Below are 26959 nucleotides of genomic sequence, written 5' to 3' on the forward strand. Positions count from 1 at the left end.
GGCACACACGTGTGCTTGCTTGTGAAGGCCCAAGGTGGACGTCAGGATTCATCCTGTACCACTCACCCACCTTACTCATTGAGACGGGCTCTCCATCAAGCCCAGAGCTCGCCCACATGGCTACTCTCCTTGTCTAGCTTGCTCTGGGGATCCCTGTCTCTGCCGTCTCAGGGTGGAATTACAGGCAAGCCACTGTGCCCACCTTGTATTTTCACATGGGTTCTGGAACACCAAACTTGTTCTCACAATTGCGTGGCAAGCTCCTTAACCACTGAGCCACCTTCCCAGCCCCATACCAGTCCATTCTGTAGGCTGATCCCTGCCAAGATTCTCTGACCCCCCCTCAAGGACAGCTCTCTAGCAGTGTATCCCTCCCAGACCCTACCCACTTTGGAACTTCTCACGGCCTGCAGATGGTTTGGTGCTAACTCTTGCCTCTGTGTTACCTTGTCAGGCTGCCTATCTCCTGGCCAGGCTCTGCTCTAGCCCCTCTGCCTCCCTTCCTGCAATCCTTTGCACATCCACAGTGATGGTGCCAGGACTGCCCTTCCGCTCGAAGGCCCCCTTGCTGCCCTCCCAGGGTCTAGAGCAGCATGCTTGGCACATGGGTGGATTCTCAAATACCATTTGTGGATGAATGAAAGAATGAGTGAATGAATGATTAATTACTTGATTTACAAGACACATTAAAATGAAGCTTTTAGTGAGCTGGAAAACAATTTACAACATGGAGACAGAGGAAATTGACACGGACCGAGTACTTGGCAATATTAGAGAATTGTTCATTTTTAAGGAACCGTAAAATGTGTGGGGTTTTTTTTTTTAACCTTCCTCTCTTATAGCTATGACTTGAATATTTCTAGATGAAATAATACATGTGTTTTTCAACATAATTAGCATGAAAGAATTACAAGATTGGCCATGAGTTGAGGGTGTTGAAACTGGCTGGGATTATTCTCCCTCTTTATATTTGAAGCTTTTTATTAGTACTTTTTTTTTCCTGACCCAGGAATGGGTATAGGTGGGAGAATGCTTTTTTTTTTTTTTTTTTTTTTTTTTTTTTTTTTTTTTTTTTAGCCAGTAAAGATGGACATGATAAGCAAGCCTTCACACTCTGGGGGATCATTTGCAAGTCGGCTCTCTCTCCCTAGTACATTTCCAGCAGCTTTCACCGAGTGCTTTTGTAGCAGAAGACAATTTTACAGTCATTTTCATAGCATGAAAATACCTTCTCCTGTCAAAGCAGGGAGGCTGAGGGAATGTTCTGGGTGTGCTATCTGCCCCCTGCTAGGGCTGTGTTTACTTGGGCTTGCTCAGGGGGAGGAAGAGGAGGGAGAGGAGCTCTCACTACCCTGGTGAGAAGGAGTCCCCCTGGGTCAGGGAAGGAGTCTGTGTGCTGGGGGAATGGGAGGGTGCTGTGGGCGCATTCCTTGTGTCCATATCAAAGCACAGAGCTGTGCCCATACCTGCCACAGGCTGCAGCTGCTATCCTTGGGGAGCCCCTCTGTCTGCTGCCCACAGAAAGAAGAACACCTGCCCCATCCAAGAGCAGGGGTGTCAGAATGACCTAGGCATCCAGGGCAATACTGAGGATGGGGGCCCTGGAGAGTCTGCTTCCCGTATTGAGAATGGCAGAGAAGTTTCCAGAAAAAAGGTCTAGGGGCAGTCTTGTCCTCAGGTCACAGTCACCACCCCACCCCCCCTCCCACCCCCGCCCCGCGCCTCTAGCCAAAGGACTAGCTGTTTTTCTGGCTGGGAGTCCACTCTGCTGCCTCTGGTGCAGAGGGGCCCTTATCTAGAATGGCTTTGCCTCCAACAGCGCATCCTCCGCTCTCCTGGATCTCTACTTAAAAATACAGTTCAAGACCCAGCTAGGAGCTGCTGCTCCCAGTCAACCTCGCCTCCCCTTACAGGAAGTGCTCCTTGACTGCTGAGACATTGAGTGACATGGTCCCTAGGCTGGACCACCCTGACATTTGGTGGATGGATGAGGTCAGCCTTCCTCTGGAATCCTGAGGGTTCTCTGAGCTACAGGCCGACAGAAGGAAGGTGAGCCAGGGCTCTTGGCTCATGAGACCTATTTTCAGTTCGGTATTCCCTGTAGCATAAAATTCTGGTGACGTTCACAGCTGAGCCGAGCCGGGGGCTGACAGGGCCACCGTGGGAGAGTTTAAACCCATTCAACAGTGAAAAGAGTGGTACGTAGTGCTGCGTCTTTGTAAGCCTGTCATGGCTCAGCTACAGAGTGAGTTCAAGGCCAGCCTGGGCTACAGGAGGGTGTATTGGGTGTGGAAGGAAAGGAGAAGGACTTCCTGGAGGAGGCGGCACATGAGCTGGGCCTTGGAGTATGCACGAAGATGGACATTTGTGAGGCGGAAGACGGGGTCATTCTACGACAAAGAAGTACGCAATGTCAGGCAGGACCCTTGGCATCTTAGGAACCCGCCGAACGTTCGATGTAGTAGGACAGAAGTTGGGGGTGTGGGGAGAGGTGTAAGGATGAGCCCCTGTGGGAAGCCTTGCTGCAGAGAACCTCCGTATTAGCAAGCAGTCCAGGTGAATATGCGCAAGCGTGGAAAATTCTCGACCTTGTGTTTTGGCAAGAAGGCTCCAGGGAGGAGTGTAGAGGTGGCAGCCTCCCACTAGGGTCTTGGCAGCTGGGGGATCGCAGGGACCGAGCACAAGGCAGAAAGGTAGGTAGACAGACAGACAGACGACAGCTCCCACCCCATGTTTCGTGGCTCTGACGATTACTCCAAGTTGAAGTAAGAGCAGAGAAACCAGAAGCCGACAAGCATCCTCCGGCCGACCTGTACTGGAGACGGCTCCTGCAGGCTGGAGGCCTCTCAGTGCATACGGGGCTGCCCTATCCTACTTGCTGGGCGGCCCAGGCCAGCCATGGCAGGTGAGGCAGGGTGGAATCCATGCTCCCCTGTTCCCTCGCCACTCCTCAGGGCAGGGCCTTTCTCTCCTTCACCCTTAGGCCCCCATGCCGGCCCCACACCCGTCTGCCACCTGCTTTGAGAGGTTTGTGGAGGTTGGGGTGGGGAGGGGCTGCCAATAAGCCAGGCCCTGAAGCTACTCCATTTTCTCATTCCTCCCCTACACAGTGTGGCTTGGACATTGGTTTTAGATGTCAGGAAACGGCAGTGTAGGCTGGCATTTTGGGGTGCCCATAGCTGCCATCTGTTTCTGGTGAATGGCTGTATATACTTCCATACGCCTACGGCCCACCCCTCACCTCTTGCTCCACGAGCTCTGCTTCTGACTACCTGCAAATGAGGAGGCATGGGCTACAGCCAGCCTCGTTCCTGGGTGTGTGGCCTTGCAGCTCAAAAGGGAGAGGTAGAAACATGGCCTGGTGGGGGCAAGCCTGGAATCTTAGCTATGGGGGCAGGGAAGTGTGTGTTCAAGGCCTGCCTGGGCTGTAGAGCTGAGTTCAAGGCTAGAAAAGAGTGGAGGGGGGGGCATGTGTGGTTCAGCAGTAGAGAGCTTATCTAGCATGTGGGAGGCCCTGGGTTCAACTCCCCAACATGGTACCTCCCCTCCCCCAAAAATGTCTCTGCTGGACAGGATGCCCACTCCTTGTGGGTCCTGGAAGAGATTAAAAGATTACAAGATTGAGTAGACAGGATGAGGACCTGACAATTTGGGCCACTATCCCCCTACCCCTCCACTAATCCCTGAAAGTCTCTCTAGACCCTGGTTTCTTTTTCCGGGAGGAAGACCGGCCTGTCACAACTGTGGCCACCAAGCAACCTAGGGCTAAGAAGCCAAGCGCAGGGCTGTGTGTGTGTGTGTGTGTGGAGTGCAGGCCAGGTCCCATAGACTAAAAGATGTGCTTTGTTTTTCTAAAGCCAGTGTGAGCCGGCAGGTGGCACACAGAGAACTAGGTTACCGCAGAGAAAACAACCACTAGGGTGGCCTGCAAAGCGGTAGGTGGCCCAGCCCACTCTCTGGTCCCTTCTGCCTGCCTCTCTACCCCCAGGAGACATAGCTGGGGCTTCCGCCTCGGCCCAGCTCTATCAACAGCAGCCTGCAGGTGGAAAGAAAGCCCATGGCCTGCGCGGGTGATGGTGCCCGGAGAGGCTCCTACTGGAATGTCAAGTGACTCCCCACATCTCATATCTCCTTCCTGGCAGACCTGGAGAGGCAGTGTGCCTCCTGAGCCCCCTGTGACCCCTCTGGGGAGAAGACGCCACACTGGAGAGGACATTGGCTTTGGCCAAAGGCTGCTGAGACACCTCTGGACCAGAGGGTTTTACTGTGGCTAGGCAGGTCGAGCTGTATTTTGCAGAGGTTGAGTGGGCACAGAGATAAGCCTGGCCCTGTCTCTCTCTACTTGGCTCTTCAGGGCGCTGCCAGATACCCTCGATGAAGCCCGGTTTCTGCTCCTTGGTTCATGCAGCCCCCGTTTTTCTCTCTCTCTCTCTCTCTCTCTCTCTCTCTCTCTCTCTCTCTCTCTCTCTCTCCCCCCTCCAGCTCTGCCCCCTTTACCACACTCCCTTCGCTCACTCCCTCTGCTTGTCCCTCAGCCAGCAGTTGAGCAATTGCCTCCTCCTGGAAGCCTTCCCCAGCCGCCAGCTCCCAGCCTCGGTTATGGTACCCGCGTCCCCCCACCTGTCTGCATCACACTCTTGTCACGCCTGTCTGCAAAGTGCTTCCCATGAGCCACCAGATGTAGCTCTTTAGACCGGGACTGGCCTCGTGCTCAGCGTCACATTTCTAGACCCCCAATTCAGTACACAGTAGGTCACAATCCATGAGCTGAAGGAGGCCAGGAGGAGTCCACAGAGGAGAGACTGGAGTCATGTCCCTGTCTAGGGACACCAAAGGTCTGAGAAAGGCCAATAGTACTGTCATCACCCTGGGTGGCAGAGTGCCCCTGGCTGCCAGTTTCTACCAGCCACTCAAGTCTTTTCAGGCATAGACTCCTATTCAGCAGACAGAAACCAGTCTGTAGGGGGAGAGAAGAAAGGGGGTCCCAGGAAAGCTTTGCTGGAGCCCTTGTCCTGGATCTGTGTGGTCCCAGGAATGGACCCCTCACTTCTGCCTCACTGAGCTAAGAATCTGCACTCTGCCAGGACACTGGTGTGTTGGCCTGGGGGAATCGTAGGAAGCCTCAAGGCTAGTCAGGCCAGGGGCATGTGGCCACTCTTAAAAAGCCTATAGCCACGATGCCCGCTAGAACTTTGCCATCCCTCCTCTCAGCCCTCTCCCGTCTCTACCAACTCACAGAATGTGGGCTGGGTCCGTTTACTGGGGTCCCCCTGAGACAGGGGCTTCCCTACCTCGGAAAGTCACTTTGGCGATCCGGTCACTTCTGCCTCGCAGCTCCGAGACGGTCTTGAGGTGGACGATCAGGGCCATGCTGGTGGGGAGGGCCTGGGCAGTGCCAGGCAGAGCAGCAGGAAGGAGCTGGCTGGTTGAGTGCGGCTCACACACCTCCTTCTTCTCTGGCTGCTGCTGCCTCCTCCTGATGCTGCCCACAGAGACCAAGGCAACCAAAGCAAGCCTGCTCCTTCAGCTCAGCAGAGCCGTGCAGCCCTGCCAGCCCCGCCCCTCTGTCAGCCCAGCATGTGTGGTGTGTGTGTGTGTGAGGGGGGTATTCACCCAGTGTCGGGAATGTACGCTGAATTCATTATTCAGCAGCACCAGCCCCTAGATACAGCTCTGTCCAGCTTCAGGTGTCTTCTCTCAGCTCCTTGAATGGAAGCTCCTGCCGCTTGGAGGATGGAAGCTCTGTGCCGCTAAGAGCCAACAGACCGCAGAAGGCGTGAGGGTGGGTTGGGTGTGGGGTCAGGGCACCCCTTCTCCTGGGGATCAGGAAGTTCATGATCTGAGTTTGGATTGGAGCGCTGGTGTCTTGGGGGGTTATCCACGATGACTCCTGTTCTCTCTTGCTAATCACAAGGGTTGTGGATGCTCAGAGGGCTTGGGGAACATGGGTAGGCCAGGCCCAGCCACTCTGGATGGATTGTGCTGTGTCACTTAGAAAGCCTCACTCAGGGGCAATGGAGATGTCTCAGTGGGTAGAGAATCTGCCACAAAAGAATAAGGATCTGAGTTTGGATTCTAGCATCTGTGTTAAAGATGGGGGCAGCGGCATGGGCTCTGGGGCAAGGGAAGGGTGGAGACAGAATTCCTGGAGTTGAATGACCACCCAGCCTTATCTGAATGGATAAGCGCCAGGTTCAGGAAAGAGACCTGTCTTCTTCTGTGTAGGGCAGTGTGTAAGACTCAGGACACCAATGTAGTTTTTTTTCTCTTTTTTGGGGGGGCCTGCCACCCATCTCCCAGATAAATCACACGGAGACAAATTCTTACTTATGAATGCCCAGCCTTAGCTTGGCTTAGTTTCTAGCTAACTTTTCTTAAGTTAAATTATCCCATCTACCTTTTGCTTCTGGGCTTTTCCCATTCTCTTACTTCTGTAAATCTTACTCCATTGCTGGGTGTAGGTGAGTGGCTGGCCCCTGGAGTCCTTCTCCTTCTCTGGCTGCTAGGTCTCATTCCTCCCAGATTTCTCCTATATATTCTCTCTGCCTGCCAGCCCCGCCTATCCTTTCTCCTGCCTTGCTATTGGCCATTCAGCTCTTTATTAGACCATCAGGTGTGTTAGGCACAGTAACACAGCTTCACCGAGTTAAACAAATGCAACATAAGCAAAAGTAACACACCTTAAAATAATATTCTACAATACCCCAACCTCCCCATCCCTGGCTGAGGACCACGAACTGGGGGAGGTGATGCAGTTGATGGGTTTCCAGTGAGCGGAGAGCTACCTTGCTTCCCCTAATCAGCTGCTAGAGGTGTCAGGAGGGACATCTGTAGAGGAATCCAAGGGACATCAGAAGACTGTCCACCCCCTCTTCCAGGAAGGGCTTGTAGGGAAAGGAGCCCAGGGGGACTGGATCCCCTGACCCTGGAGTCTGCACACTCTTGCTCATGTTGCTCACTCTTGGTGGGATGTCCCCCATCTTGTCCCTGCCGCCTGGCCTGGCTTAGCAGAGGCCCATTCTCAGGGCTAACTCTGCACCTGCGCTCAGATGGGCTTTGGGACCCCCTTTGTGTGGCTACAGATCTGGGTATCTCTCACTGCCCCGGGGTTTCTGCCTGTCCTCACACCTCCCCTGCTGACCCCAGGGAGATCCTCATACCTGAAAACTTCACAGGGTATCCTGTAATAGTCAGATGTCCAGTTAATATGAACAGGGCTTGGAAGCTCAGTGGCCTGTCCAAAGGAGTCTACAGGCTTTGGGCTGACGGAACGCCTCAGCAGGTGAGAACTCTTGCTGCCCAACCTCATGACCTGAGTTTGATCCCTGGGACTTCTATGGTTGGTAGGAGAGGATCAGCTGGTCTTCTGGCTTCCAGCTGTGAGCTGAAGCGCATGCTCTCTCTCTCTCTCTCTTTTCTCTCTCTCTCTCTCTCTCTCTCTCTCTCTCTCTCTCTCTCTCTCTCTCTCTCTCACACACACACACACACACACACACACACACACACACACACACACACACACACACCATGTGCTCTCTCCACGTAGATGATAAATAAATAAATGTAATAAAAGGGTATGAAGGTTTAAGGAGAGAAGCACTAAACTTTCTCAGCTCGATGACAAAGTTACCCCCTCGGAATCCCTCAGTGGAGTAACCTACAAATATCCAAGAGCCTTCCCCATCTAACTGTTCCTTGTTCCTGACCCTATTTTTCTGTGTGCTTATTTTCTTCTCCCTCCCCAATTTTTGCTTGCCTTTTCCACATATATTTAATTGTACTCAATTAGAAAATTCTTAGAAAATGCATATATTGAATGTGAGCAAATATCTAAAACTTTTAAAGACCAAGTTTAATGTCCCTTTAAAATTATACAGATTCGTCTTCATTGGTAAGGCTCAGTGGTACTTAGTAGTTCCCCTTCCTGAGGGTCCTTTGGTTGTATTTTGCTGTAAAGGGTGAATTTTATGGAGCCCTTTGCAGCCCTGTGCACGTTAAGGGAAAATCCTACAAAGTAGCCCTAGGAACCGTCGCCAAACCTCAGTTTCCCTGTCTGTAAGAAGACGGCAGTCCCAATGAGCATATCTTTTCTCCAGCAGCTGACCATTCCAAAAGCTGCCCCCGATACACGAGTCAGAGTTCATGCAGAAAAAACAGGGCTTAGTGATCCAGAGCAGCTCAGGAGGGGGATGTGTCCGTGAGCTGGGCCAACTGGGATGCCATTAATGGGGAGGAAGTGAGTGTGTCACCTTGTAGAGCTGGGGTCATTGGGAAGTCTTCCTGGTGGATGTCACATCAGAGCTACAGGCCACCTTTTAAAAACAACTTTCTTGGCCGGGCAGTGGTGGCACACTCCTTTAATACTAGCACTCGGGAGTCAGAGACAGGTGGATCTCAGTGAGGCCAGCCTGGTCTACAGAGCAAATTTCAGGACAGCCAGGACTGTTACACAGAGAAACTCTGTCTTGAAAAACCAAAAACCAAAACAAGATTTTACTGAATGTTTTCCTTAGTGCAGCACATGTCTCCCCAGGAGGCTTGGTAAGCTATGGATATAACTGGATGGCATTTCCTCCACTGGCTTGGCAACCACTCACCCACCTTTGGCTTCTCTGCCACACTAGGTTTCAGTTCTGGTGTGTGTGTGTGTGTGTGTGTGTGTGTGTGTGTGCGCGCGCGCCTCTTCAAGCATGTGGTTCCCCACCTCCCAGACTTGTTGGCATCTGTTAGAGGGTATCTTTGGAGCTTTCTGATTGCAGCGATATCCTATGAGTTCATTAGTGTCTGTGGTCTTCATCAGCTGCCATTTACAGAGTCCAGTTGTACAGGTGACACTTCTCCCAGGCTGATATGGAACATCACAACCAACGTTGTGATGGTTAATATGGACAGGCTACTTGATAGGACCTGGATTTGCCTACAAATGGAATAGCCTCATGGAGGGTAGACGGTTTGTGTAAAGCAAATCTTATGCAGACTTCAGGGCTTTGATGGCTGGAGGGAAACCCACCCCTGAAGACTCCTGTGCAGAATGAACTGTGGCACTTGAGACAAATCTAAACCACACACTTCATTACCTACTTCCACATCACCCTAATAAAATAATGGACTAAAACGACCGAACGGAGCCAGGCTCTATTTTAGACAACAGTTTCAATCTAGCGCGGTGGAGAGGCATGGAAGAACAGCCCCGTTCATCTCAGCGATCAGAAAACAGAGTGAGGCCAGAACCAGGGGCCGAGGCATAACTTTCCAAGGGTGGCCCCTAGTAACCCACTCACTCCAGCCAGGGACCGTCTCCTACAGGATTCTTTGTCTAAAAAGTCGCACCCACCCGAGGAACAAGGCTTGAAACAGGAGCCTGTGAGGGATATTCTAAACTCAAATTATAACATGCACACCCTCTTTCCCCTCCCCCTGCCCCGCCTCTGCTCCTGGAAGTGTCTCACCAAGTTGCCCAGGCTATCCTCAAAACTAGCAATCCTCCTGCCTCAGCCTCTGATGATGGACTTACAGGTGCACATCATCAAACACAGCTCACTCTTTCTGAGGAAGGTGGGAAAAGGAAGTTCAACAGGAGAGAGGATAATGAAGACATGAAGGAGGGACATCGAAACGACCGGGCTGGGAAACCACACATCAAGTGAGGCCCACCATGGAGCCCCTTCCGGAGCTCCAAGGATGGAGGAGCTCTGGGCGTCCTAGTGGTCCAAACTGGATCGCCGAGAGCCACTTCCGCACCATATGTGAGCTCCGTAGATAGATACCTAGGCTGGAGACCAGGGAGACTTGGCGGAGCCAATACAGTCCATTGGTAGGGGTGCGGGTAGGGGGCATCTTCTCAGGCCCGCGAGCGAGGCGGTCTAGGGGAGCATACTGCAGAGAGGACTCACTGTCCCAGAACGAACTCGGGTTGCCAGGCATGTGGTTGCCGGGTGACCAGCTGGCTGTTTACCATAGGGCTGAGCTGAGCCACAGCGCCGGGCTCACAGCACCCCCACCATGGCCTCCCGTAGCGCGGGCACACTAATGACCGAATTCAATGCCGCCTTCGTGCCCCCCGCTCTCATGCCCGGGTAAGCTGCCAGGCACCCTGGCACACCTGAACCTGCGGGTCAGGGCTCTCCTCCTCCCTACTGCACACACCTGCCAGGATGCCGAGGCCCCGCCCTCCCAATTTGGGGGAGACTTCAAGGAAACCCACCTGGCCAATTTTTTTCCTTCTTGGGTTTCACGGCTTTTCTAGTATAACGACAGGCAGTGGCAGGAGATGGGGCTGGAGAAGTTGATGGTTGAGAATCAGCCCAGGATGATGCCATCTGCTATGGATGGGGCCAGAGTGAGGGAGAAGGAGGAGATGAAAGTGTGTGTGTGCTTGAAGCAGCAGCCTGGCTCACAGAGAAATAATGTGAGGGGGAGCATGGGAGCACGCTGGATTTTCCAGGAGTATGAGTATTTATGGATTGAAGGAGGAACTGGGGCTGGGTGGGCATGGCTGGCAGAATCTGGCAGGGCAGTATTTGACAGTTGGTAGAGTACACTCTCCACCTGATTTTTACACATACTCTCTTCTGCACACTGAACAGACTGCAAAATGAAAACCACCAGCCTCAACAGAACACAGTATATTTTGCCTAACGTTTGAGGTTGTTTTTTTCCAGCAGAAGCCGCAAGGCATGGAGGGGCCGTCGTGTTACCATGATTTTCAGAAACGATACACACTGAAGTAGTTGCAATCAGAGTCTGGGGCTTTAGTTTCCATCCTGCCTGTCTGTGGACGGGACCTTTCTCTGGTGTTCAGTCAGCTCAAAAGCTACTTTGGTCGCCACCAGAAAAAGCTGGTTGTATAAAAGCTTCCCAGAGGCAAGCCAGGAGTGTGGGATCAGCTTGCCTGGGGACTTGCCTATTCACTCATTCTTCACTTGGAAAAGATGTTGGGTGCTCATGGGGCATGGCCAGGTGTTAAGGGGGTCCTGGGGCAAATAGAGACAAATGGGGAGAGATTGCCCTTGAGGGGCCCCAGTCTTCTATTTAGATTTTCTTTTCTTTAGATTTTGAGACAGGGTCTAAGATTTTGAGCTCCGTGGTAGGCTAGGCTGTCCTTGGACTGCTCCTGCCTCAGCTCCCCCAAGTGCTGGCATTAGAAGTCTATGGCGCCAGGCCTGGATCTCATGTCAATACTTGAGATTTAGTTCAAATTCATCTCTGTGGCCACGGCTAGCAGTGTGTTTGCCATAGTCTGGGGGTCTGTCATGAGGTTTGGCTTGATACATTGATGTTTTATTTTTCGGAAGCCTCCATAGGCTTTTTATTGGAAGAGCCTCTGCTGTCTCCTTGGTTCCTTACGGCCTACAGAGCAAGGCCTGGTGTATCTGCAGCCCTATCCCACAATCCCCTCACTCTGGAAGCTATGCGAGCTGTGATCTCAGGGCAGCGCCCACAGTGTCTCTCTAAACCTACCACTTGTCTACAGTTCCATTGAGTGTCGCATCCTACCCCATGATGCCTTTAGGAATAGTAATGACGAATGGGCCATAAAGGAGGCTTTACTGGTCTGGATTAGGCTGGGCAACTGAGCCCATGTCTGCTGCTTTCTTGTTGAGATCTTTCTGGGAGAGAGAGGTGCTTTCCTTAAAGGTCCCCATCAACAAGGAATGAATCAAGACATCTGGTGTTTCCACACCTCTCTGGCAATTCCACTAACTTAATGAAAGAATCCAGGATTCCCTACCTCGCTTGGATAATTATTATTTTTTTTTCTGTTCTTTTTCAAACGTTAATCACAGATTCTAAAGCACAGCCAGTCTCTCCTGACACTCAAATCGCCTCCTTTGTAGTTTTATCCACAGGCAGAGAATATTGGGTTGGTTAGGACCACACAGCTCTCACAGCCCGCCTCCTTGCTGTTTCAGATAGGGGCATGGAGGCCACGGGGGTCTATGCATGATCTCCTGCTGGTGACTGTAAGAGCTGGGATGGAGCCAGGTCTCTGGTGCCTGGCAGTAACACCATAACTCCCCAAGCAGGTGCCGTGTTCACAGTGTGATATGTCCTTTTCAAGCCCCCTCTGTAAAAAGGTCTCCATGGCCCAGTGTGATGGCTCAGCAGGTAAAGGAACTTGACGACCCAAGTTCAATACCTGGGACCCACACTGTGGAAGGAGAAGAGAACCCACTCCTGAAAGTTGTCCTCTGACCTCCCGACACCGGCCATGGCACGTACAGCACTACCCCCCCCAAATTAATACATAAAAAAGTCTTCATAACAACCAAGAGGAGGAATGAGAATCTTGCCCAGGCCCACTCCACATGCCCTCATGGCTTTAATATTCTGCTTTATCCCAGTATCTACCCTGAACCTTCATGGAGCCCATCACGGGTCCCATTTCCTGGGCAGGGAGGGGAACAGAGTAGACGGTGAGAGGCAGATGCTGGGGCCAGCCTGCCTGGATTTGAACCGGGGTCTCATCACTTCCTTACCTTGGGGAAGCTCTTTAGCCCCACTCTGTTCTACTTAGCTTATCTATTGAGTGAAGACAACGCATGCAAGTTAAAAGAAAGTAAATCAGCCAAAATGCACAAAGCCCCCCACTTGGTAGATGTGACCTATTACTGTTAGAATACTACTGTGCTCAAAGCCTCAAGCTGCAGGGGGCAGCACCAGATGAGGAGGATGATAGTGATAGCGATGATGATGATGATGATGGCGGTGGTGGTGGTGGTGGTGTTAGGGTTCAGAAGGCTGCCCAAATGGCCTGTTTTGTTTCTTGCTGTTCCTAAGTGGCACATTGTCCAGACAACTTCTATAGATTGTAGATACTATCTGTACGTACCTGGCTTAGGTGCCACACTATACTGCGTAAAGAACTCTTGGTTCCAAGGCCCTGGCATCATAAGCCTTTTTAAGGGATAAGATGAGCTCCTGTGGGAGTCTGCCCTCTGCCTGCAGATCAGGTGTGGGTGACGCCTTCCCTGGCTCTCTACTTCCATTCACACTTCTAGCTCTCTGTACATTCATTCATGCCCAGCCTGCGTCTTGAAGTTCACTCCAGAGGAGAAAGCATGGATTTGTAGCATTCACCTGGATCTGTGTCAGAAACCCTCCAGAGGTAGCTTAGTTTCAAGATGCCAGCATGGCCGCTGTAAAGCTAAGAAGGTGTATGGTGATACATCACTACATAGGTTATCGGTTTTCAGCAATTTCAGTTACCCAAAGTCAACCTCAGTCTGCAAATAAGAATAGAAACTTCCAAAGGCAAATAATTCATAAGCTTTAAATAATTTTATTAGTATATTATTGTAATTGTCCCATTATACCATTAGTTATTGCTAATCTATAGTTGAACACAATTTGTAAGTTAAACTTTATCGTAAATACATCTGTATAGGAAGAAAGTGAGTAGAGAGAGTTGAATACCTGGTGATTATTTGCACACTTAATATCTTAGTTTTTCATACCATTTGTTTAATTACAACTTTAAGTAACTCAATTTTTTTACACTAGCTATTTATTCATTTGCTTTTTAATACTAGCCTTTTAAACACCTTTTAAACAGATTTCTGAAGTTTTAGCAACCACTCTTTTGAGGCCAGATCAAGCGAGTACCACCAGCAAACCATTCCCTCATCGGAAGAGGTGGGACAGAGGGGATGGGGTTGGCCAGAGCTCAGGGCAGGCCTAGCACATGGAGGTGCAGCCTTCAAGATGGGCCAGTCCATCGTGGAGTATGAACCAAAGGCTGTCTCAACTGATGTGGGCATCGGTGTTAGATCTGAGAGCTTTGGTTTGTGTCCCTCCGGGGGCCACACCTAGAGGTTCTGATGCTATTGGTTGGGCTAAGCATGAGGATGAGGTTTTTCAGCCCTCCTGGGTGATTCCAGTATGGAGGACCTTTGTGACGGAGCGGGCACCAGCCTAAGCATCCTTTAAAAGGATTCTCCCAGGGTGCAACCTTCCTGTGTGTGCTTCTGACAGCTCAGCCTTAGGCTGCAGGGTCTGTGAGTCTCATCCCAGCTGCCTGAGCAGGGGCATTCAAGCAGACATCGGACTCTAGAACCCCCCCCCTCCTCCTCTAGACTCTGCCCTTCAGGAAGTCCCATCTAGTGCTCTCCTCCTCAGAGGATGCCTGTTCTCATTTGCTGGGGTCCTCTGGCAAGCCAGTTACCTTTCCCCCCAGTGTGGTTCCCGAACCTCTGCCCCAGGGCTATCTCCTCCTCAGATTTCAGCCCGAAGCTGAGTTGGGGTGGTTCTTAGGTAACTGGTGCCTCTCACACAAGCTGGGGCACTAAGAAGCCCCTGAGAACAGAGCATCGGGGAGCCTGGAAACCCAGGCTACATATCAGAGGTTCTTCTCCTCCTTTCCGAGAGAAAGATGGGCTCTTCAAAGCGAGCCTCCATTTGTCAATTCAACCCGATAAACACTTACAGAGCATCTGCTGGGTGGGAACGGTAGGAGCACAGATAGAAGCAGGAGGAAGAATATTCCAAGGGTTCAGACCATTTCAAATACAGCAGAATGGGAACAGATCAAAGAAGAAACAACAGGGGGTGAGTCGGGCCTAGGAATTCATCAGTAGAGGCTTCCTGGGAAGGAGAGTATTCGGGTTGGGAATTTAGTGCACTTGCCTAGCATGCATGAGGCCCTAGGTTCAATACACAGCACTGTTTAAGAACAAGAGTACACTTAACATCACCTGGAATGTCAGACAGGCTCACAGAGGAGGGAGGGAGGGAGGGAGCCCTCTGGGTGGAGGGGAGGGCTTGAGCAGAAGCAAGGGCTGGAGGTTCTGTGTTTTCAAAGCAGCAGTCTAATTGGCCGGAGTGGGAAAACTTCAATAGGAAAGTTAAGAACAAGGTGGGTAAGATCCCTCACACAGCCCCACAGGTAGGGACACCCTCCCCCAAAAGCTCGCCATAGGCAGTGGGGAGCCCTCCCAGGGTCTGCCAAGGGCTGGGGTGGGGTAGGAGGATGCCATCAGCTCGCTCCATCCTCAGTGATGGCAGAGAAGAGGCTGTGCACAGAATGGGAACACGCCGAATGTAGCAAGTTAATTAGTTAATAAGGCTGCTCAAGGGATCCCTGATGCTCATGGTAATTAATTTTAATGTCAGCTATGGGGCCAGGCAGTGCTCTTAAGAGGGAGGGATGGGATTGCTCCCTGCACACACGGTGATCCACAATGGGCCTTAGAATCCATTTGTGGTCTTGGCCCAGGAGCCCGGCTCAGCATCTCCTGGCTTGTGTGTGCAGGTAGATGGAGAAACATGGGGGCAGATGAATGGGCAAGGACAGAAAGAAGGGGTGGGGAGGAGATGAGCTTGGGCCACCGCTCAACGCTCAGTTATAAAACCCGCCACTCCCCTGTCACAGGGCCAACAAAAACAGGGCAGCAGAAGGTTCTAATATGGAGCCCTATGGGGTCCGCTGAAGGCCCACACATCCAGGTGCAGCCAAGGGACCTGCGCCTAGCTTCTTGATGAGTCCTCTGAGTGCTAAGTAATGAGAATGCGTGTGCACACACATCCACCTGGCAGAGCTGCGAATTCAGCCGGGAAAGCCAGGCAGAACTGAAGAGTTGCGGAGGAGGGGGCTTCTATTCTATTGGGATGCAAATACCTTGGCATTCAGAGAGGGTGGGAGGCAGGGAGCGGAGGAGGAGCATGGCAGGAGCCTGGGGGTGGTGACGAGAAGACTCCCCAGGGGCAAGCCTCATCTCCACAGCTCTTTCCTTCGGAAGAGCCCCAATGCCTTGTGGGTGGGATGCTTCATGCGCTTTGGAAATCTGAACTCCCTTTAGAACAGGCCAGAGACACTGTGCTGCCATCGATCTGGACCTCTCGCTCCTCCCATGAGCATGTATTAAGTGCTGGGTCTGGGGCCTGGGAAGAACACAGAGTCGACACAGGCGGTCTTAGTTCACTTTCTATTGCTGCGATAAGACTACTGACCAGAACCAGCTTGAGGAGAAAAGGGTTTATTTGCCTTACATATCTAATCACAGTCCATCATTGAGGCCAAGGTGGGAACCCAAGCAGGGTAGGAGCCTGGAGGCAGGGGCTGAAGCAAGGACCATGGAGGAGTGCTGCTTACTGGCTTGCTCTCCATGGCTTGCTCAGCCTGCTTTCTCATATGACCCAGGATGACCTGTCCTGAGTGGCACCACCCACATCACCCGTTAAAAAAAAAAAATACCCCCATGGACTTGCCTACAGGCAATCTGATGGAGGCATTTTCTCAGCTGAAGTTCCCTCTCCCCAGATGACTCTGTGTCAAGTTGACAAAGCAAAACACTAACCAGGATGAGTGTGGACTTGGGTCTGAATGTAAGGATGAAAATCGCAATAGCAAACACCCGTATGAGGTCCAGGGTGAGGTCAGGGAGGCAACTCAGAGGACCGGCTCTTCCCAAGTGAGTAGAAGGCAAGTCCCCTGAGGGCGGAAGATGGCATCAGAGGCTTAGGGCACGACACTGTGTATGCCTCTGCTAGACCTGGGTGTCTAGAGGGAAGTGGGCAATGTGAGGAAGATTGCTCTGACCTGGACGCAGGATACAGTGGTGTTGGGAGGAGGGATGGTGGGGATGAGAGAGGGGTGGGACTTAGTTGAGGAAAGACTCTAGGAGAATTGAGGTTGTCCTGGTGAGCATAGTTGTGGGAGAGAGGAAGGCAGAGAGAGAGAGATTTGGGGAGTATATGAACAGAATTGAGGGAGGTCTGTGTGCAGGGTATTGGAGAAGAAATGGCAAACCACTGTTGGCAGGATCGGGCAGTGTTAGCAAGGGCAGCATTATAACACTGGGCAGAAGGGGAAGCGGGCGAGCAGAGTCTGAGCATCTGTAAGCGGAATAGCTGGGGCTGGAGATGGAGCCAGGCATCATCAGTGCATAGGAGATGGAAGTCTTTCATGGTGAGGTTTCCCCAAAGAAGCCAATCTTTGAAGAGAGAACCGTGGGTGTAATACCGAGATGACTCAGAACTTGAACTGACCCTCCACCAGACCTCTCCAACCCCCTGCTTTGTGGGTCTCCTTAAGCCAAGCCCTTCTCTGTCTCCCAAAGGAAACTCTGCCAGTACCCACCCGCGGAATAGGCCTTCCCTCCTGGCTTTTCATGAAAACCCTGACCACGGTCCAGCTTGGTTTGGAGCTGGTCCTTGCTGGTTGCCTACATGGCATGGCAGACAGGACATGACCTCATGACACTATGACTTGTGCCTGAGAGTCGGAGCTTACGTCTTCGTGCTGTAGCATTGTGCCACCACACAGTGGGGTCCCAGAAAGGCAACTTTTAACCTCTCTCTGTCCTTCTAGCTCTGTCTCTGTCTGTCTGTCTGTCTGTCTGTCTGTCTCTCAGATGCATATACAAAAAAATGAAAGCCGTAGGTCTTCCCCAGTCCAACACCCAAAGGTTCACCCATTTGGTGAACCCTACCTTAGGTCTGAAAAAAGGGCCTGATGAAGGACAGATGTGAAGTCACATGAAATCGATTTTGTAAAAAAATACAACCAGACCTTATTTGCTATTTCAAAATGAAAGTGTGAAATTTAATCTCACTAGGATGGAAGAGAAAGAAACTGAAATAAAAGGGAAGACTAGGCAGACTTTAGATAAATGTCAACTCATCAGAAAAAGATACCCCTCCAAGATCCTTGGGTGCGTGGGGGTGGGGGGGTGGGCAGGAAGTGAGCGACTAAAAGCCAACAAAGGCTGAGAGAGTCATTATGTCGTGTACTTGTGATGGCATTTCCATTTTCGATGGCATGGGTTGACTGTTCGGAGACATTCTTAGTATGCTCCCATCTCCCCTCCACCCACCTTTCAATTTTGGTTGCTCAGGTTATTTTTACCTTGACAGGTTTTATAACATTCACCCCTGTTCTGCAAGCAGCGCTCACCTGGCTGCTATTCCTAGTCCTGTTCTTGAATAGGTTGGAAGATCACCAGCCCTCATTCTCACAGAGGCTCTGCTTGACTGAATTTAATTTTTCCTTTGAATCACCCCTTGTTTGGCAGGGTTTTGTCACTGAACACTTCTTCTTGGGAGAGCCTGTGAGGATTTTATTTTCTACATCTTGGTGCTGGGAAAGGACTGACTGGCCTCTTGGCTGGTGTAATAGTCTCAGGTCATGCTTCCTGTAGAATGTTCTCTACAACCCACACTTCTTCCCATCTCCATTCTTTTCTTTTTTAAATTGGTGTGGTGTCTTAGGGTTTCTACTGCTGTGAAGAGACACCATGACCATGACAATTCTTATAAGGAAAACATTTAATTGGGATTTCTGGCATGGAGAGGCAAAACATGCATCTCTCCTTACAAAGAAAAGGAGGACAGAATACTACAAGCAGTCCGACATTCCCAGCCAACTCACCTTCAGATGCCCCCCCCCCAATGTAGCTGCAAGAGAGTCATGGGGCTCCAGTCTCACTAGGACTAAGGAAATGTGAAGCAATACCTCCCTCTCATACCTGTTGTTTATGACTTTGCAGCTTATTGAAGCTATGTTTTTAGGAGGTTTCCTCTATAGCATGAGACTTCTCAGGAACTCTGCTTCTGCTTCTCAGAGTTGCTTCCTTCCAAACAGGAATCATCATTGGTACAAATGTAGCAGAGGGGCAATGTGAGCTGAAGACATTGGATGGCCCTGGATGGCCTTGATTAAACCAGTAAGAGGTTTATGGTTCAGTGGTGGAGACAGAAGTGGGACCAGGAGAGGTCAGGAAAGAGTAGGGTTGAAGGAACAAAGGCAGACGTTCTGTGGCCTTCCTCAGAGAGATGGAGACATAAAGGAAGAGGAAGGGTAGGATGTGAGAGGCAGCAAAGTCCTACAGAGCTTCACAGTCCAGAAAAGACTAGGGCACATCCTTAGACAGAGGGCAGACGTGAGGAGGAAAGGAGGAAATTAAAAATGGCAGAGAGGAAGGGCAGAGGCTGAGAGAAACAGGAGAGACCTGCCAGTGAGTCGAGCAAAGTAGACCCCAGACCCAGGAGGGAAGCCATGGTAGAGAGGAGGACTCTGTCTTCTGGAGGTGGCCGAGGTGGCCACACAGGCTCACAGAGAGGGCACCAAAGACCCCTGAGCCCTCAGTTTCTACGTCAGAAAGGCTGTCAGCAGGAAGTCCAGGAGGACCCAGAAGAAAGGGCTCTGAAGCAGATGGAAAAGCATCAAGAGCGTATGAAGTCAAAGAATAGAGAGAAGGGGCTGGAGAGAGACCCATGAAGCCAGGGATGGAGTCCCCTAGCTTGGCCACCTCTGTGGCTCACTTTACACACTACCCTGACCCAGGCACATCCTTGCTACCAGATCCCAGGCAGGCCCACTGGTGGGAACAACAGGACCAGAAACTGGAAGGATTTGAAATATTTTGATCACAACGGAAAGCAGCCAGCAGGTCTGTTTGTCACTCTACATATTTTCTTGCCATTTTTTTCTGAAGATGCAGGGAAGGAAATCATGCATTATTGCCTGATTCTAGGCCTACACCTGTTGGTAAGGAGGCAGCGGCCCAACGGGGGGCCTCTGGAGACACAGAACCCTTGAGGCAGGATGGGTGTCTGGAATGTAGAAGCAGACAAGCTGCAGTTCCTTGTACCACCAGGGCTTAACTGGGATTGCCCTGCTGTGTGGCTGGACCTCAGTTCTCATGGACAGTGGTCGTTGTCTTAGGACATGTATTGGAAGTCCCTAGAACATGGTCACTGACCTTCTGGTGTTGGTTAATCTAGGTTCAACTGTGCCCATCACTACTGCTGTAGGTACTCTATCTGCTCATCATTCTATCTGTTTAATAAACAGTTTGGTTTACCCCCGCCCCTACATACCATGTGCCAGACCAAGTATGAAAAACCAGGGACACAAATATGTAGAACACAAGCTTATCCCGCATCTGAGAAGCTCACCATCTGGTGGAGCGCATGAAGTTTTACTGTATAGACTAAGCTGGCCTCAAACTCAGAAAGTTTAAGCAGTGAAGGAATCCATCAACAACAGAAAGCTAATATATATGTAATTGAACAAAGGGACCAAGTTCCAGGCCTACAAGCAAAAGAACTTGGCGTCTTTGATCATGTGGTTCTGGCTTTACCAGGGAACATACAGGAAAGGGGTTGTGGAATCTTCCCTCCGCAGCTAAGGAAAGCTGCTGAGGCCAAATGCACATCAGGACCGTCCCTGCATGGAGGTCCAGAGAGACCATTGTGTGAAGCTGTGAAGGTAAAGCCTGGATTTTGTTGGAGACCTCAAGATGTTGGAGATGCCAGAGGTGTGGGATGCCTGCCAAGAAGAGCCATCGATTTGTTGTGGAACCAGCGTAAAAGAAAAAAAAAAAAAAAGTGTGTTGTAGTCAACAAAGCTGAAAGGAATTGGAGATCTGAAGAACACTTTGACATCAGACATGGAGATGGAGAATATGAGGTTTGCCCAGCTGGTTTTAGGTCTTGCTTTTTGATCCAGTATTTCCTCACTGTGCTCCCTTTCCTCCCTTTTGGAATGGTAATGTATATTCTGTGCCATTGTATGTTGGGAGTATGTGACTTGCTTTTTGATTTTAATTTTCCCTCCCTCTCTCCATCCATCAACTCACCCACCCATCCATCCATCCATCCATCCATCCATCCATCCATCCATCCATCCATCTATCTATTTATCTATCTATTTAGGGAGTACTCTCCCTTCCTTCCTTCCTTCCTTCCTTCCTTCCTTCCTTCCTTCCTTCCATTCTCTCTCTCTCTCTCTCTCTCTCTCTCTCTCTCTCTCTCTCTCTCTCTCTCACACACACACACACACACACACACACACACACAGATGAATGGAAAAGGATGAAGAAAGAGACTCAAAAGAATTATCAGGGAAGTGGGTACGAAGAACAGGGTAAGCAATAATGGCATTTCCAGGTGGAGGGGAGGTGTGCTCCGCGCTAACAGCAGGGAGGTCAGCAGCAGCACTGGCAGCAGCAGCGTGAAGGAGAGTCAGATGTTGGAGGGTGAGGGATGGAGAGCGACAGTGACTGTGTGGACTGGAAAGCGCTGGTCCGTGTCCGACATGTGTTGGGCAGCCTTGCTCTGTGAGCCTCGTGGAGCCAAGGCTCTCCCATCTCAGAAGGGTCCCTAAGTCTTTCACATCTTCTGTTCCTCTTTCTGGGCCTCCTTGGCATCAAAAGAGCTGTTCCAGGGTGTTTAGCAGCACAGAGCCCTGGTCAAGGCCCCCAGGTCACTTGAATAAGCATCTTGAGAAGCCATGGGAATGTCAACCTGAAAACCACAATTATCTTGAGAAGGAGTGTGAGGAGTTGGAAGAGGGAGAGGCAGAAATTCAGTACTCGTGTATGTCATTTTCAAAAAAGAATTTTTAATTAAAAACAGCAGCACAGCTCTCACCTCAAAGGAGGGAAGAGAGTTTATTCTAGAGCCAAAGATGGGTGTTCACAGACCGGAACTCAGAGTTCAGTTACCGTGAATTCCGTGTTCCAATGTGGTAACAGTTCAATGAAGCTTGTATAGTAACAGAACAAAGAAAGTCATAAATCAAGATACTTTAAAAGTACATCGGTGGGGGGGCGCTGGAGAGATGGCTCAGTGGTTAAGAGCACTGACTGCTATTCCAGAGGACCCGGGTTCAATTCCTAGCTGCCCACATGGCAGCTAACAACTGTCTGTAACTTCAGTTCCAGGAGATCTGATACCCTCACACCGATGCACATAAAATAAAATTAAATAAATTATTAAAAAAATACATTAGTGGAACCACTGAGTAGGTGCTCGAGGCCAAGTTTCCTGTTATAGTCCCCACGTGCTATCTGATGGCATTCTTAGCCTTTTGGTTGGTAGAAAATAGGGTTTTAAGTTAATCCACTCAAAGGGTTTTTACCTATTAGTCACTGGATATTAGGTCAGACACAAACGTGGGCAAGGAATGGCTGTTTCGTGGGTCACAGATAGCCCAAGACAGAACGTGATTAGGCTCTGGACCTGCAACATTCCAACCTCTCCAATCCCAACCTCTTCAATTAAAACATTGAAGTTTTAATCAGCTACTCAGCCTTGAAAAAAAAAAATTTAGTTGAAGGTGCAACTCCTTTAGGGGACTTCCGTTTGGAGGAACAAGGCCCAGCTGGGCGAGCCTGTGCTATAGAAAAACCAAACACCCACGGTATTTCACCACTGAGTTCCACCAACTTCTCTTCTCTCTTCCCTATAACGAGATGACTGCGGAAGATCGGGGCTAGACAGAGCCCAGAATCTTCTGGCTGGCCCCTGAAGAGCTGGGGGATCTGTGCGTGGGGTGATTGGCCTGTAAGCTCCCCGAGAGGTTCAGAGGTCTATGGTCTGAAGGACAGCCACCCAGTCAACCCCTCTGTGCCAAGGAAGTGGCCCAGAGGCCTGTTCACGTGCTCTTCCCCCAAAGCCCCGAGCAGGCTAGTGCTCTTTAAGAATCCTTTCACAGCCAGAGGGACGCAGGAACCCTCCATTGCCCCGGGCCTGTCTGGGAACTAGCTATGGATGTCATGTGTCTTCCTCCACCTGTCCCCTCCCCGCTGTCACTGCAGGTATAAAGGCCATGTCCCCAGTGTGGCTTCCTCCTTTGGCTCCTCTTACGGCAACACCACCTTCAAGTACTTCCAGGACCTCCGCAACACAGCCTTGGAGAAGAGCTACACACTCCTCAGTGGAGGCCGCTTCCCCACCATCTTCTCCCCTAACCCCACCCTGGTGCTAACCAACCAGGCCCAGGACTGGGATCGCTTTCTGCATCTGCCCACCTACACCCGATCCAACCTGGACAGCAGCCGCAACTTCGAGATCAATAACTTTTATCAGGTGAGCGGCCTGCCGGGTTGCAGCCCCAGCCCGGGAAGGCCTGGGTGGCTGGGGAGAGGGGTTTGCCTTTTTCAGAGCTTCAGGGCCAGAGGAGATCTCCTATATTCGAGAGGTTTCTATGGCTCTGTCTTGGATTTTCTCAATTGAGGTTCCCCTTTCCCAGATGACTCTAGCGTGTATCAAGTTGACATGAAATTAACCATCGTGAGGGTACTTGCTTGCTTCTTACCTGAAGAAAAGGCCCCCCCAACAAACCCCAGGGAAAATCATACACAATCAAAGGGTCCACTGAAATTTCCGGGTACCTGCTAACCCTCCACAGTTTCCCTGTGAGTGGGCCCCAGGTCATTCTCAGCCCACATTGTACCAAATTGTCTGGTGAAGAGCTGGAGATGAAGGAGACCTAGTCACACCCCTGGTACTTTTCTTCTCTGGCTCATCAAGTGTCCATCCCAGTGCTACACAGACCTGTTCCCTTGGTAGGAAAGAGGGTTCGGTTCATGCTAGCTCTAGGAGCCCTGTTCTTCACAGCATCTTCCCTCACCCCCCACGCCCCCACCCCCAGCCTGGTAGGAAGGACACAGCCCTTGTCTGATGCCAGAAGGGACCTGTCCGAGGGAGGGAAGTTCCCCAGGGGCAGGATGAGTAGACAAGCTCGGGCTTTGAGAAGCCGTGGGACCATCTCAGTGTGGCAGTGGCAGCCTTTCTGTCCGTTTTGACTCACACAGACACACCTGCCCCAGGAGCTTGTGCAGAGAGCGGTGTGCTTAGGGCAATGATTGTGTGGAGGGTGGTGTGCTTAGAGCATGCTTGTATGGACATGGGTAGATGTGCTGAGGGCATGCCTGTGTGGACATGGGTGGGTGTGCTTACGGCATGCTTGCGTGGACAGTGGCTAGGCATGCACGTGTTAAGGTGAGATTTCAGAACTTCTCATAGTTGCTTGGTCCTCTTTGACTCACCGTAGCCGACCCGCTGTGTGGGTACCAATATACCTGATAGGCAGAGGAGGAACTAGGCGTAGAGAACAACAGTTGGTTCGCCGTTGAGGTGAGTCCTCGGGATCCCCGGGGACTCTCCCAGGAGCCTGGGCGGAGACTTCCCACTCCTGCCTGGGCATCGCTGGGCACGGGTGATGTAGCAACAACCTGTTGTGTGTTCTTTGGCTGAGCGGTAGGCAGTCCAGCAGCAGCGGAACTACTACCAAGACAAGACCGGCACGGTGCCCCGCGTTCCCTACTTCGTGCTGCCTGTGAAGGAGCGGGACCGGTACCCTCTACCCACCGACCTGTGAGTGTCCCTGTCTCCCTCCCTCTCTACCGTGAACACACACACACACACACACACACACACACACACACACACACACACACACACACACACACACACACAACACACACACACACACACACACAGAGGCCACTCATTCCTCATCCAGTCCTAGAGCCCCGACCCTCGGAACCCATTAACAACCTAACCTGTGGTGCCTGACGTGCGGAGGCAGACAGTTGCATTGCAGAGGGGGGTCCCAGGCCCAGCCACTTGTGGCGGGAGAATGCCAGGCACCGGCGTGGGCAGAATCAGAAAGTGTTTTCCTGACCTGATGCATGCTCCACAGCTTTTGCTGGTGGGAACCTGCCCACAGCTTCCTCGGCAACGGCCCCCTTCTAAAAGCTGCACCAGTTCAAACCTGGAGCTGCTGCTGCCCTCTGGTGGTTGAAAAGGACACTGCATGGACTAGAGAGGGGCCACCAGCTTGTCACCCCCTACCTTCTCGTCCCCTCCTGTGGAACCCAGTCTGGGATGTTCTAGGAGAACCTAGTCACGCACCAAGGACTTGAAAATACCTTAAAAACCCAACTATCCAAGTTTTAAAGAAAAATGTAAGAAAGCATGTTACATTCTAGCCCTCACGCCTGGGGCTATCTGGGCGACTTCCTTGGCCCACCTCCAGGGAAGACCTCCTTTGCCCTGCAAGGTGAGTGAGGCAATGTCATTCCCTCCCATCACCCAAGGGATCACAAGCTTATTCCTGGTGCCTGCGGCTGGGGGACCACGGTGACTTGTGCCTGGGCTAGAGACCAGCAAGACTCCAAGCCCATTCCTCACCCCACCCTTACAACCCGCCTCTCTGTCTGGAGAGGGACTCTTAGGAGGTCAGTGGGCAGGTTTGGGGTTTCTAACCCTTACTAAGCCCTGCTCACCTCAAGCGCCCCGGCCTCGGCATTCAGGGAAAGCAACTGTTCCCACGTAGTTTGCAGACATTGTCTCACTGCCTCTAGAGGTGCCTCTCTGTAAGATAGGTGGGTCTGTTGGTAAGTAAGGAAGCTGAGTCCAGAGAGGACTCTAGGAGCTTGGGCCAGGTGGCCTGGTAGTTGGCAACACAGTCTGGGAAGAGACCCGTGTCTGCTGCAGTCAACTCAGCCTTTGAGTGGACCATTCTCTAAGGAGGCAGTTCTCAGCCAGTGTGTCCTTGGGGACAGGTCTCCTGAGACCTTGCAGATGTGTTCCTCTTGAATCTTCAGATTCCTTGTGTCTCTTTCTTCGCCAAATCACCTGGTAGTCTGTTCTGTTGACAGTGCCATGCCCGACACAGACAGTTAATCCTAAGTGCCCAGGGAAGGTCATCGATCAGTTCTGCAGCCTGGAGAGTCTCAGCCTTTTTGTAATTCCATCACTACCATTACCATCATCACCACCGTCACCTTCACCATCATCATCGTCAACACTATCATCATCACCATCACAACCATCACCTTCACCGTCATCACCACCATTACCATCATCACAACCATCACCTTCACCATCATCAACACTATCATCACCTTCACCATCAACACTATCATCATCATCACCTTCACCATCATCACCTTCACTGTCATCACCACCATTACCATCGTCACCACCATCACCTTCACCATCATCGCCATTACCATCATCTTTATCATCACCGTCCTCACCTTACCTATCATCATAATTGCCATTACTACCTTCACCATCATCACCATCATCTTCACCGTACCGCCATCCTCAGCCCCCACCTCCTGTAACCGTCAAGGGTTTCCTCTTGCCTTGCATTATGTTAAGTGCTCTGTATGCAGAGTTGCATTGAGAACAAGGCCAAAACGGTAATAGTAACAGCCATTCGTTGTTACATGGGTTTGTTTCCAGCCGGAGACAGGACCAGAATCCATACCCAAGTCTAGTGTGACTTAGCAGATGTCACACTGCTGAGTGACTACAGGGCCACAAAGCCATTGTGGGTACACACAGCTGTGGTGAACACTCTTTACCCTCCCCACGAGGCACTCTGCCTGACAATGGCCCCGTCGTCACCCCCAGGCCTCCTCTCACCCCGAAGAATAAGTGGCACCTTTTAAGAGTGTCCCCTGACTACCTGAAGCACTATCAGACTTTCCCGTCGGGGAAGAGAGTCTCCTCACAGGAGCGGCGGAGGAGGGACCTCTACTTTGAGTTCAGAGCCTGAAGCCAGGAGCCTTGGCTTGACCAGGCTGGCTGGCTTGCAATAAAATCTTCAGCCACAACCTTCCCATGTGCCTCTCCTTTGGGTCCTGTCACCATGCATGAAGGTATCCTGAGCGCCTGGGGAGAGCTAAGCCTAAGGGATTCAAACTGAGACGCAGTGTCCAGCTGCTGTGGACCACCTAGCTGCTCCCAAGTTGAGCCAGGTGGGGCCAGGGGGTCTGACAGAGGTCGGGCTCACAAGTCCACCCAGGCGGGTCACTCGGGTATGGAGACCTCACATCTGTTTCCACTAGTATAATTGAGAACACCCACCCTTCTCGAAGTGGGTGTCATGGCTCCCCAAACAATTGCCCTGGGTGTCGATGCTCAGCTGACTTTTTCCTTTTCCCTTGACTCACTCAGTCTAGGACTCCCAGCCTGTGGGATGGTGCTGCTCACATTCTGAGTGGGATTTCCATCCTCACTTAATTGTCTCTGCAAACACCCTGTGGTACTAACTCCCTATGTGTTTCTTAGCCCAATCAAATCGACCCTCACACACGGGAAGGAATTCTCCCTGGAGCCTTGGCGTTGTTTAATTGATCCTTACGATAACTTGTGAGGACGGCATCACCCTCCCTCTTCACTGAAGATGTGGAACTTCCAGGATGCTGAGAAAGTG

The 26959-nt window shown here is 51.3% G+C and overlaps 2 protein-coding genes across 8 annotated transcripts in view; one reads left to right on the forward strand and one right to left on the reverse strand.

Annotated features, from left to right (window-relative positions):
• The window catches only part of Otof (otoferlin), a 101541-nt gene extending 95961 nt beyond the window's left edge, over window positions 1–5580 (reverse strand). For 3 of the 7 annotated variants that reach the window (XM_052746064.1, XM_052746062.1, XM_052746059.1), the window contains exon 1: window positions 5292–5577. In XM_052746064.1, the coding sequence (XP_052602024.1) occupies window positions 5292–5370 (79 nt within the window). In that variant the 5' untranslated portion in view covers window positions 5371–5577. Of the gene's footprint in view, window positions 1–5291 lie in introns of all 7 variants that reach the window. The other 4 variants (XM_052746061.1, XM_052746058.1, XM_052746057.1 and 1 more) reach the window with 2 other exon arrangements.
• A 4422-nt stretch (window positions 5581–10002) lies between these two features.
• Window positions 10003–26299, forward strand: Fam166c (family with sequence similarity 166 member C). Its single transcript, XM_052745660.1, has 4 exons — window positions 10003–10076; window positions 22542–22812; window positions 23990–24102; window positions 26155–26299. The coding sequence occupies exons 1-4, from the start codon at window positions 10003–10005 to the stop codon at window positions 26297–26299; spliced, it is 603 nt and encodes a 200-aa protein (XP_052601620.1).
• Window positions 26300–26959: the final 660 nt, after the last annotated feature.

Source organism: Peromyscus californicus, unplaced genomic scaffold, assembly GCF_007827085.1.
Source record: "Peromyscus californicus insignis strain IS unplaced genomic scaffold, ASM782708v3 Scaffold_1__1_contigs__length_55948999, whole genome shotgun sequence".
Lineage (NCBI taxonomy): Eukaryota > Metazoa > Chordata > Mammalia > Rodentia > Cricetidae > Peromyscus > Peromyscus californicus.

Coding starts and splice junctions, on each gene's coding strand:
- Fam166c (XM_052745660.1), top strand. CDS start 10,003: ATGGCCTCCCGTAGCGCGGGCACACTAATGACCGAATTCAATGCCGCC. Junction 22,813..23,989: donor AGATCAATAACTTTTATCAG/GTGAGCGGCCTG, acceptor GCTGAGCGGTAG/GCAGTCCAGCAGCAGCGGAA. Junction 24,103..26,154: donor TACCCTCTACCCACCGACCT/GTGAGTGTCCCT, acceptor CGTCACCCCCAG/GCCTCCTCTCACCCCGAAGA.